Source organism: Centruroides vittatus, unplaced genomic scaffold (assembly GCF_030686945.1).
Source record: "Centruroides vittatus isolate TY-2023 unplaced genomic scaffold, ASM3068694v2 contig_1213, whole genome shotgun sequence".
Classification (NCBI taxonomy): domain Eukaryota; kingdom Metazoa; phylum Arthropoda; class Arachnida; order Scorpiones; family Buthidae; genus Centruroides; species Centruroides vittatus.
Genome location: NW_027120776.1, coordinates 2,748,766 through 2,761,956, shown reverse-complemented (window position 1 = coordinate 2,761,956; position 13,191 = coordinate 2,748,766). Strand labels below are relative to the sequence as shown.

Sequence of the window (13,191 nt, the reverse complement as noted above, 5' to 3'; positions counted from 1 at the left end):
TCCTCCTCGTTATGGCCTTTTTGATATAACTTTTATGTATACTTTCTCGTGTTTAATCACAACACCAACTGAAGCGAGACTATTTTAAAGTCTGAAATACATTTTGGGTGTATTTTACATATTTTGTAAATATTGAAAGTTTTAATTATCGTAAATCTCTTTGCGAACTTAAATATATGTTAAATTTAAGAAATTTTGTGTTAAAGTTCACTGGTGTGATAAGTTTTAACATAAATAACTACCTTAAGTAGATATATTTAATATATTCACCGTTTTTTTTTTCAAGTACCTTTTGCCATTTTTTTGGAAGTTTCCTAATACCTCATTTAAAAAACTTCTGTTTTTTGTTTGGTTTTTTTTTGCAAAAAACTGTTAAGAGCTGTTTTATGTCGTCATCGGAAATGAAGTGCTGTTCATTTAAAGAATTTTGAAGGGATCGAAACAAGTGGTAATCAGAAGGTCAGGTGAATATGGAGGATGAGGTATGACATCCCAGCCAAACTCTAATAATTTTTGCTGGGTTCACAATAACGTATGTAGCCAGGCATTATCGTGGTGGAAGATGACAACTTTGATTCACCACTTCTGGACACTTCTCCTGAATCTCTGCATTTCATTTGTCCAGCTGGTCACAGTATATGTTGGACTTGATTGTTTCGTTTTTCAGAAGCACTTTGCAAAACAAAACACCCTTCCAATTTCACCAAATCAAGAGTATGACTTGGATGAAGTCCAACTTTTGAAGTGGTTTGCGGCAGTTCACCACGCTTCCAGGTAATCTTTTGCAATTGATGTTGATGTAAACAATCCACTTTTTATTTCCCATCTACATCCCCATCCCCTTCATTCCCCATATACATCTACACCCTGTATGGCCTCCATTTCAATATATTTGGGATCTTAACATTACTAATAAGTTAATAAAAGAAGAAGAAACGTTTCTGCACCACACATTTTATTTCAACATTACAATTAGATTGAAGAAAATTGTTTACGTAACCCGTGAGGTGGGGTCAGGATGATCCCAAAACAAAAAATTTAAGCTTGTATAAAAAAAATATGGAACGACAGTGAAACACACACAAGTTCAGATGGCTCAAAGACAACTAAGTTGAAGGTACCTTGAGTCTCCACCACTGGCACTGGCTGACAGACTAGTAGAAGCCAGTCAAAGTTTTACTGGGGTCACAGTGACCCCCACCTCACGGGTTAAGGGTTAAAATAATAATAAAAAAAGCTTATTGTGTCGATAATACATGTTTTGTTCATTCATCTTTTGAATACTGACAGAGAACAAAACTGATCATCAAACTTTATTTTTGACAAGTGTTGGTGAAATGCCACTAGTCAAACAACCAAGTGTTTTTAAGATTAAAACTACTAATAATTGCTTTTCAGAGCATCTAACTCTTATCAGCAAAAACCACATGTACTTATTGGCCAACCCAATCTTGAGTATTTTACAATTGTTGAATTTATTACATTTAACTTTATTATACATTAAAATAATCTTATGTTTATTGAAGTTTGTGTAACTATTAGAACATTGGAGATTGCACATGTCTGCCAATGCATGTGGTCTACATTGTATGGCATCATGGCAGTCTGTGGTTTAGTGCTTTGTTAAATATCTATTTTAAAAATTCAAAGTTAATAAGTCATTAATTTGCTTTTAAAAACGTAAGTAAAAGTAAGTAGTTTGCTTTTAGTAATCCAGTGGATGTCCGAAATGATGTCTTTCTTTTACATTAAGCTGATGCCCTGAAACAACAAAGAACTTCAAACCATTAACAGAACTGTTACGGATAACTTCCTTAAAATTTAAGCTCAGTTAATAATTTCAATAAAAATAAAAATTGTCGTACCTTTTCTGATGACTTGAAATGATTAGAGTCAATGAAGGAGTCATCAGATAAAGGTAAAAATCTACAGGATCCAAATTGGGAGAGTAGGGTAAAGACAGGAATCTGGTGTTTGTATCGGAACCCAAGATTTTGCAGCTCAGTTCTAGGCATTTCTTCCTGATTAATTTCCATAAAAGCAATGCACAGTATATTTCTCAATTGTGCGACCATCAGGGATGAACTCTTTGTGTGCAACTTCCTTATCATCAATCTTCAGCAGATTTCTCTCCCTTTTGATCTGTTCTTGCATACTACTATTGATGCAAAGAGGATGGTCAAAGACTGTGTTTGTGGATTATACACACATCATGTTTTATTAAGAAATCGGGAACTTTATCAACTGCGTCGTTTCTCTACCGATGGATTGTTTCATCCGTTGTTCATCTGTCAGTATTCTTGGGACAATGTGCTGGTAAACAATGCATTTTGAGATTGTTGTGAAGGAACTTGTGAACCTAACTATGGAAAATTCTTTTGTCAAATCGTCAATTCTGTTCAAATTTGTTTTCCTCTAGTTTCCTCCAGAATTTGATAAATTAATTGTTCATTTCACATTGTGGCAAGTCTGCTTGGATGCAAGTTGTCTTTCACAGATTCCCTTACCTTCTTTAAACCTCTTGTATCACTTGTAAATTCTGGCTTGTGACAGTTTTGTCATCACTGTATATTTACCCGAGCATCGTTGTAGCTAATATTGTCTAAGTATCATTAAAAATTCCCACAGTTTGTAACAAAATTTTGTTAATTTGTTCCAATACAAAAAAGCAGATGATCTCTGACAATCCAGAAACGTGACACTGTGAACTTTATGCATGCATTACTTTCACACACAGTGTGCGCGCATCATTGCTGGATGTACAAGCATGCTGACTTGTTTACTTATTTAGCATGAAAAGGCACGATCTTGAATTCTTTGCAGTTGCTGAGAGATTTGGATATTCTTCTTTATCTTTGATTATATCCCACAATATTTAAAAACCTAAATTATTATAAATTTGAACTGGTGTGAAACTTCTAGATTCATTCTAGATCATCCTGTTTTTGAGTAGGGTAAATTTAGAGATCAACATATAGTTAAAAAATATCCTTGCAGATTCAGCTGTTTTAATATTTTTTGCACTTTTCTAAACATTCTAGTACTTTTTTATTTTGTATTACAGTTGAACCACAATTTGTCCAAACTCTGATTAACCAAGGTTTTTCATATTTGAGGCAAGCCTGTAAGTGAATTCATAAAAGCTTTGCCATGAATGTACCGAGCATGTAAATACTACAGTACTTTTAACTTTGTACCAAGCAAGTGGTTTATTCTGAGGTGACTTCTTTTCAATTGTTTTTGCCTTGTGGGTTCTTTTTCCATGCTCATTATGGGTTTGGACATCCCACAATGAGGGAAGCCAGGTGATGAACAAAGGTTAACCTTAAGAGATGTGAAAAGTGATGCCGAGGTGACTGCAGAACAATGTGGCAAAGAAGGGAGGAACTGCTATAAAACAAAAATTGCTAAAAGACTTTTTGAAGTTTAAAACAGTAACATGTGTTAGAAAATTATTTCTGTCTTTTATCATTCAACTTCAATATGAAACAAATCATTCATAAAAATGTAACTACAGTGGGTGATCGGTTAAAGAACATAATCTGTTTTGAGACCACGTTTGCTATCCAAATTGTTTGTTAACCGATTATCGATTTACCATAGATTTTTTTTGTGGAAGTTTGATTAATTCTAAATCTCTCAGCTGGTTATATAGTAAATAACACCAATAAACCTTTATAATTGAACCAGCAAATAAAGTTTTTAATATACTTTGACAAGTGCTTTGAAATTGCTCTTTAAGCATTTGAAATTTTTGTAGAGAATGTTTTGATCCCAATTAGGATCGAAAGCGCTTGTCAAAGTGTATTAAAAACTTTATTTGCTGGTTTGATTATAAAGGTTTATTGATGTTGTTTGATTAATTTGTTCTGAAGACCCCAAAAAATATACAAAGTATATAAATTTTTTGTTTGTTTACATGTAATAACAAACTAAAAGCAATCTCTCAATTTTTTCATGGATTGCATGTCTTTGTTTCTCAGATGCGATTTTCATTACTCCTTTATCTGCTTGAGTCTTTTTAATTCTTTCTTAGCTAAAGGCTATCTACTATAGACCTGTTGAAGTCACCTGCCTACAATATGAGACGACATCTGCTCACTCTACCTTGGCTATTATCTCTTGCTTAGTTTCTATAGTGAACACAGTTCTTGACACCACTCTTTTTTGGCCCCAAAATATTATCAGTTTTTTAAATAAAAAGTTCAGAAAAAGCACTTACAAAAATTAAGAGAACAGAAATCAACTAGTGCAAAAAAGATTATGTATACAACTGTCTCGTTTTATAAACCACATATAGTTGCCATTAAAATATATTTTTGCAACACTGTGTTTAAGATTTGTTTCTTGTTTGTTGTCCAAACATGAAAATCTTTCGGGAAAGTGTCAATTGTTTGATTTGTTCGCAGTCCAAACTGTTCGTTAACCAATCACCCACTGTATAATAATATATATTTTTATTTCTAAAGCGTTCATATTTGTAAGTTTTAATTTAAAATGGCCAAACCTTTCATTTTTGAGTTTTCAGTTATCCAACATGGCGTCAAACTATATTATTTCAAAGAACTGGGATTATAGTGCATTGGCATAATCTTTACTTAAGCTGAGACTCCACTAGCGGAAAAACGGATGTAAAACCCTACCTGTAAAAGCTTTTAATCACGTGACCATGATATTTTACTCCCGAGCAGGTCATAAAAGCGAGTTGAACACTGCGAGTCTCGGCCTTAAAGTGGCTTTCACCAGTATTACAAAGAATAGGAAGATCAGAATATCTTTATGCTTGTTAATTTGTGTTTATATTTTAACTCTTGGAAATGATAAGTTGAAATCGATTGAATTTTTTTGAAAATTTTTCTTCCTTTGCATTACCACAACCACCACCCCACTACTTATTATTTAGACAGTTTTCTGACAGATGATGTCATTTTCATTATCCCCATTTTCTAGTACGATCTTTTCTGTTGGTAAATTGTGAGTTTGAATATCACTGTTCGTTCACATATTTCTGTTATCTTTACATTGTCCTCAATGACTTGTTTTCATGTAAGAATTTTCCATTTTCATTTTTTAATTCAGTCAAAATAATGTCTAGTTTATTTGAAACAGTACTATCTGATAAAAAAACGGTTGTTAAAGGTTATCTGATTAAAAAGTAGAGAGAGTTTTTTTTGTTTTAAAGTAATTCTTTGATTGTTATGGCAAAATAGTTTGTGCATCTTGTGAATTTCAGATACACAATCTTGGAGTGTAATTAAACCTTCACCAGCCAGTTTCTTTTCTAAAGCTGATACTTTCATTAAAATGCATTCCTGATGATGAACTTTAATGGTTTTTTCTTTATTTCTTGGTCTATCTATATTACTTTTTCGACTGTTATGTATACATAACAACATTGGAATCGTGTCACATTTGACCCTCTGAGTTTTTTGCAAATTTCCATGTTTTGAGACCACCTGAATCCAAAAAAGTAAACAAAAGATGAAAAAATTCCGTGTGTGTTGGCATCTATTTCACTTCATATTTATCCCATCCTGAGATATTAAGAAACGAAATTTGGCATAGTGGCTTGTAATTTTGGTGGTTGAAGGTTGGAATGGGGAGGTAAAGGGGGTCATGCATCATATCTCAAGAAGAGTAGGACTTAATTAATGAAGCTTTTATTCATTACTGGCTGTATGCAGCCATGTGTTGCTGTTGCTCAAAATGTATCTATTATAAATGTATAACACTCCCCGCGGGGGGAATTTCGAAAAATTCCTTCTTACTGTACATTCTCTTGGCCCTGTCAAAATGCAATCAAAAATGCAAAAAACTGCATCTAAAATAGAATAATAGAAGACCAGTTTTCTTCACGGTAAGCCTTAATTTTGTCACTCTTCCCTGTGGGGGGGATTTCGACATCTATATAATATAAAACACGCACATATTTGAATTCAACGTTGTGTCAAAAATGGGTGAAAGTGATGCAATATAAAGGTTTTCCCATAAAAATAGCATTCTTTTGTCATAGCACATCTTGCATATTACTTACAAAAGGCTTTTGCAAAGCATATTACTTCTTTAATGCTTATTTTTAATTGTGTAACTAGCTCTGCATTCAATGTCAAGACAGGCATCACTAAGGATCTTTCATCCATGTCCACAAGCAAGTATTGATTTTATAAGATTGATGTGGTATCTTCATATCCATGGTACCACATTTCGATGCAGTAATGCTTGAAAATGCCTTGTTCCTATACCTCAAGGTATTAGATTTGAGCAAAGTGCTTTTTCTTATTACTGAAAACAATTATTTTCAATTTAATAGTGCTATTTACAAGCAAACCCATGGTGTACCTATGAGCTCTCTCCTCTCTGCTGCTTTTGCAGAACTTATGAGGAACGTTGAGTTTAGAGTTTTTAGTTCCTCATTGGCTATACACTACTCACTCGTATGTATGCATTATATAAATATCTTACATTTCCTCAGTGCCATCCCAAGCAAGCACATCTTTATAGACATGTTATCTTCTATCTATCCAACAATTTTTTGTTGAGCAAGAACAAGGTAGGGAGATACCCTTTTTAGACTTACTCATTCACAGAGTACTTGCTGGGATTGTTTTCTGTTCACCACAAAGCTGGTACATTAACACAAATTGTCCCTACCAATGCCTTCCAGTCCCTGCTGTCTTGGTTCTTATATGTAGAGCGTTCTTGGTTCTGTCCACCCAAATATATGTTAACATAGAAATGCGAACTATATCATTTGCAGTATTCAGGGCAGGATATTCCCAAGCAGAATTTAAGCCATGTACTCAGATGTAATGGAAAAAATGCAAATGTTCCTTTGTAGACTGCTGTTCTGACTCATGTTTTGATTGATTTATATTCATGTTTTATTACTGATTTTATGATACAGAAACATAAATATTAAAAATTCATTTTTTCATTTTAATATAATAAAATAAAACAGTATATTTTAAAATTTAAAAAATTTTTATCTTTGTACTTACTGTAATTTCTTCCTGAATCACACTATATTTCAGGAGAGATGAGTGATTTTAAGCAGAAAAAAGTTGATATGAACGTGTATCAAATTGGTAAAGTTTACTAAGATACAATTCTCTCTTTTAACTAGTGGATCAGTTATGGTAGTCTATTTCATGGTCAGCACAGAGCCCAAATGTAACTCCTTGAATTTCTGCTTATGGGGCTGGAAGGTCAAGTTTCATGTACAAAGATGAGTAAACATTGGGAATTACTCACATAACTCATTATTACCTAAATCAATGAACACCAGGATGGTCACCTAATGATAAAGTCACCAGATTTTCTAAATTTCAATTCGGAATGCTCTAAAAATTGAAGGTAGGAAATATAAGGTGTGAAGTTAGAATGATTTTGTTGCTTAATAACGTTGTTGTTTATATCAATGACTAATATTTACATATAAATGTTAACAGGATAATCTGGGACATTTTTTCAAGCCAGGACAGAGCCAAAAATTGGGACTGTCCCAGTTAATCTTGAATGTCTGGTCACTTTACCTAATGAGCAACATCACAGTGATGTTGCTCATTAGGTAAACATGCATTGACAGGTTTATTGATATGGATGGTGACATTTTCAAACATCTCAAAGCCCAATAATTATATTAAAGCCAAACGATTTCCAGAATTTTCTTAATTATTTAATAAATATTAATTTAATTATTATTAAATTCAATAAGAGATGGTGTCCAATGTCTACCTCTAGTCAGTTTTTAATTATTAATAGTAGTGGTCATGTACTGTACCTGTGATCATTTGGCTTCTTTAACATGTAACAAGCTTCATACTGAAGCAATTTTCCAACACCTTAGTAAAAACAGGTCTTTACTGTATATTTCTATCCCATGCTTTCATCATGCATTCCTCGTGGTGCCTTCTACTTGCAATATCTCAGTAACCATTACAAATCTGACACGTGATCATATAAACTTTTTGCTTAGAATTACTCATACTATCATCTGGAATACTGTAAGGGTATCTGATTTTCTTTTAATAAGGCCTATTTGTGATTATTGTTTTGATTTAAGGCATTTTATATTTTATTGAATGTGAAAAGCTTTCAAAATAAATTAAAGAAACTAATTAGAAGTTAAACATACAAATGGTTGATTGTTTGTTGTCATCAAATCATGCGACTTTCATTGTCATTTGAAATGCAAAATTATACGTTCTGTAACTCTGATATTGAAAGATTTGTATTTAATATTTATTGGGAAGATCCATTTAAAAGTATTTATTAGTTCTTTGAGAGTAGTGCTATTTAGAATGGCTTTTATATTAAGGTTTGACTGTGTGGGCAAACAAATGTAATTTTTAATAAAGTATTTTATATTAATTTTGTGTGTGCGTGTGCAATTATTAAACTTGGTATTATGATTAATGACTTTGACCATTTTGGCATTGATATATTTTATTTTTCAGGTCAAGAAGAATACATTCGATATAATCAAGAGGTTGGTAGATATTTTTAAATTTTGCTGGTCTATTTTATCTATTCTAAAGTTATATTATTATTTTAAATGCTAGAATTTATTTATTTACTTCAGAATTGTGTTTAAATCGCTATCAGTTTAATATTTTGGTATTGGTATTACATCATACAACATTATCTGTAGTGAATATAAACATGTTCTATTTTTGAAGTTGTTTAAATCTGTATATAAACTTTATTTTATTAGTATATAAAAACTTTTCTGCAAATAATAAAGAAGAAACAAATGGAATTAAATCAATAATCAGCTTTATTTGTGCTACTTTTGTTGACATTTATGCTTTCTAATGATATAATTATTAATGTTTATTAATTATGAAGAAAGTAAACTGGTTAAATCTCAAATAAGGTATCAAAGTATAGACTTGTGAACTGCAGTGGTCGGTTGCAACTAAACCAATGTTAGTTATTGTTTGTAACTAAGAAATGTTTTCTAGATTCTAATTTGTTTTAAACATCTCTAAGTTTTTGGAGCTGCTACTTCATATACAAATTATAGGACTGTAAACATGTGTGATAGCACATCTTTGATAGTTGCATTACCAAATGGATGATTTTTCAAAAAGCAAAAAGTACTCAAAAATTCAAAATTTACATCTTGAACTTCCAGAGCAGTGGTTTTCAACTATTACACAAATATAAAAATTTATTTATTAAATTTCAACATTAAAAAAAATGATAGAATATAGGACTTTTTGTAAAAATGAGACTCGGTATAAAACAAGATTGTTTTCAGAGTACCAGCATTTATTTTTTTTATGCAACAAAAGATGCCAACAGCTACAAAAGGTATGTGGCTCAAATTTAATATACAGTAGATTCCTGTATAACACGGTAGATACATTCTGTGTTATATGAATTCCGTGTTATATGAGTCATTTAAATACACGAGCCAATAACAGCCTGGCGCACCTGCAGTTTAGGGGTTACGGCTGTTTGAAAGGTTTTCTTCCATAAAAATTAATTGATTCTAGACTGATTTGACTCGACATTTCCAAATCAGGTATAATTTTTTGGGACTAATCCATATAAACTACGCTATAAACAAAAAATTGTAGGATTACTTACCGAGTGTGCACTGTTTGATGACACCATTGCTTAAGCTTGTTTTTGTCACGGAGCGGCTCGTCGAACGGTTGGTTCGTGTTTCTCGATAAGTTATTTTTCTGTGAAAAATTTGCTGAACTTTGGAGACATCATTAATATAAATATAATTTTTATGGCCGTTGAATAATAAATGTTTTTTAGTAGGTCTGCTGCTTGTTTAAACTCGACGGTTTGTGCAATGTCTGCTATTGGTCCAGATTTGACCAGTCCTGTCACGAGAGGAGTCGGCGATGACGTTTTACCGTGTTCTACAAGTCTCTCTTAGTGTGTTGTACAAACATGATCGCAATTTTTTCACTGTGTTATACGAATCCATGTTATATGAACCCATGTATAGGGGGGGTCTACTGTATTAAATCTGAATGTAAATATGAATTGTTCAGAAGCCAAATCAAATGTTAAAGATTTTGCAATTGTGATTTTAAGTTGCAGTGGGAATATAAATAACCATACTTTATAGAACAGAGTTGGATTTTTGCTATAACTACTGAAGGTGCAAGAGTAACTAAAGACAAAAGAGATAGTATACTAAATTTAATAAATTACTCCAATAAATTTTTCACATATATCAAGTTCATCAAGTAGTGCTCATCAACAAAACTAAATACAGTACATAGATGGTGTGGAATTGAGTCCAAAGAATTCAAGAAAAATAATAGCGAGGTTGAGGCCGAAGTTTTCAGTGCGAAAATGTGTATGTCGGATGTTTGGTGCCGCTTTCCTGTAAGCCTTAAAGTTTGGCAGTGGTATTTGGAAAGTCAGTGGAATCATGCTCGACATTCCAAAGGCTATTGCCAAACTTCTGGGCTTACAGGAAAGAGGTGTCGAACATCCAACTTACACATTTTTGAGTTGAAAAAGTTCAGCTTCAACCTCACTAGTATGTTACTAATTTTTTTAATTGTTGAGCATGAATAATGGCTAAAAGCATAATATAATTAGTTCTGTCTTCATCCTGTTTCAATTCTATCATAGACTAAGCATGTCAAAATGCAAAGAAATTAAGGATTCATCAAAGTTCAAATGAGTTAGAATCTAAAAGGAAAGTTCAAATTTACACGAACGTACATTTAAACTTTGTTTAAACATCTCTTTACAAAAAAAAAAATCCGTATACTGTTTGAAATGGATAAAATCAAACATCGTGTAGCGATAGTGATAGTTTTTTGTTTATAAAAAGATTTAACATTAATGCAAATTTTTAATGAGATGAAAGATGTGTTTGGTGATAATGCACCTTCATTTACAACCATAAAAAATATGCTGCCGAATTTAAACATAGACATACAAACTTGATGTCAGCTGTGAAGATTGTCTTCCAAGAAGTGTGATGACACTTGAAATCATTCATAAAGTGCATGTTTTTGTTTTGGAGGATTGCTGATTGAGTGTCCAAAGTTGCTAAGGATTTGGGTGTCTGAGATGAATGGAAAATTTCACATCCTAACCAATTAGGTATGAAAAAAGTTATCTGTAAGATTGATGACACACTTGCTAACAATTGATCAAACGTGCATTCAAATGAAATTTCTCAAGGCTGTTTGGAGCATTTTAAAAAGGATACAGCTGATTTGTATTTGTTGATATGTAACCATTGATGAAACTTGGATTGACCAGTATACACCAGAAATAAAACTGCAGTTGAAACAATGCAAGCGTAGTGATTCCCCACCTCTAAAAGAGTCAGTTTATCTGCTGGAAAGGTAATGACTTAGCACAGTCCCCATTTGTTTTTCTTCTTTCTTTTAATGCTATCTTTTGGCTCAACTAAACAAAAAATTAATGAGAGAGACCATGTTTAAAAAAATTTTCATCAAGATAATGCATGTGCCCGTACAAGTGTTGTTCCTATGGAAAAAAATTATGGAACTAAAATATGATTTGCTTAATTTGGCTCCATCTGACTTTCACCTATTCCCTAACTTGAATTCCTTGTTAAGATATTTTCATCAGACAGTGGCAGCGAATGGTTATTTTGATGACCTTGAAGAATATCACTTCCATTCTGGAAGTGCAATTCTTGTATGGGCTCTAGAGAGAGCATCACTGGACAAAAGTGCATTGAGGTTCAGAGAGATTGTATTGAAAAATAAAAGTACAAAAACAAAAATACAATATTTCATTATCAGACCAAAAACTTTTTAAAATCATTTACATTAAGTTTAGCTAGCATTTGCATCTTTATGATTAAAATTTTAATGACCTTAACAGTCTCAAAGAATTAGTGGAAAACTGGAGAAAATATTGTGCATGGATTGACAATATTTTTAAGAGTATCAAGGTTCTAGATGTTTGTTTATAAAACTCAAGCCAAGTAACTTTATAACTGATGCAATGTTTGAAATATTCGAAAGATGTTATAATATCTACACCGGAGAACAGCACAGTTTCACATATCTAAAAGCCTTTTACCGCTGTGCGTGTCATCACTCTAAACCAATTAGTTACAAACGTTTTTGAACCTTAATGGTTCTTCTTCAGGTAACGATCCCCTAATGGAATGTGCTTAGATTCTAAGTTGTGAAGAAATACGATCCGGAACGTTGTCCCGTCCCGATGACGTCAATCTGGACTTGTGTGCAATGATTGCCGTGCTCTAATTTATCCTTTTATCTAGTAGGGCCTGCCATGCCGTCGATAGCGTTATCTTGTCCTTGTAGTTAATGCAATTACCTTCATTAAAAGTGTTAAGACATATATAGATCACCTCCAGCCATCTGAGGTGGTTAGTGCGGTAGGTGGTGTGAACGACCTTTGCCTGGGTGAAAATGGGTTCAATGTCAGGGTCCGACAAGTAAACGGCTAGAGCAGTGTTGTTTCTTCCATGGTTAATATCAGCTACGTGCTCTTTGATACGCGTTTCAAGGTGGCGTTTGGTGGATCCTATGTAGATCCTACTAGATAAAACGATAAATGAGAGCACGGCAATCGTAGCACGCAAGTCCAGATTGATGTTATCGGGACGGGACAACGTTCCGGATCGTATTTCTTCACAACTTAGAATCGAAGCACATTCCATTAGGGGATCGTTACCTGAAGAAGAACCATTAAGGTTCAAAAATGTTTGTAACTAATTGGTTTAGAGTGATGACACGCACACCGGTAAAAGGCTTTTACATACGTGAAACTGTTTGAAATATTTTTAAGTTTATCAATTATAAAGAAATCTTACACACCAAACTGAGAATAATTTTTAATCTTTCCTTCTTTAAATAGTTATATAAATACAATATATAACAAAGTTTAAACAAATATTAAAATAAAAGATTTCAAACAATTAGTAATTTTAACACTGAACTGAATGGAAATTTAACAATCTTTCTTTAAATGCATTTCTTTCATAACATCTCCTTTTAAGAAATACGTGTGGAAAGTTTTAAATCATAAAATAACTTTACTTTCTACTTATTCAATATTTAACTGGGTGCACGTAAAATTTTCATTAATCAAAATTTACGATGATGATAGACACAGATTTTTTGAAGATAAAAATTTACAATTTTGGTTGGATCTATATAACATGCACATGATGTAGACAAAATGATGGACACATAATTA

General features: G+C 32.6%; 1 protein-coding gene across 5 annotated transcripts in view; it reads left to right on the top strand.

The window, feature by feature from the left end:
* LOC136986541 (eukaryotic translation initiation factor 4 gamma 3-like) overlaps window positions 1-13,191 on the top strand; it is a 142,502-nt gene that overhangs the window by 35,736 nt on the left and 93,575 nt on the right. For 4 of the 5 annotated variants that reach the window (XM_067284121.1, XM_067284105.1, XM_067284113.1 and 1 more), the window contains exon 3: window positions 8,457-8,488. The exons of the other annotated variant lie outside the window; for it this stretch is intronic. In XM_067284121.1, the coding sequence (XP_067140222.1) occupies window positions 8,457-8,488 (32 nt within the window). The remainder of the gene's footprint in view (window positions 1-8,456; window positions 8,489-13,191) is intronic. 5 annotated transcript variants of the gene reach the window in all.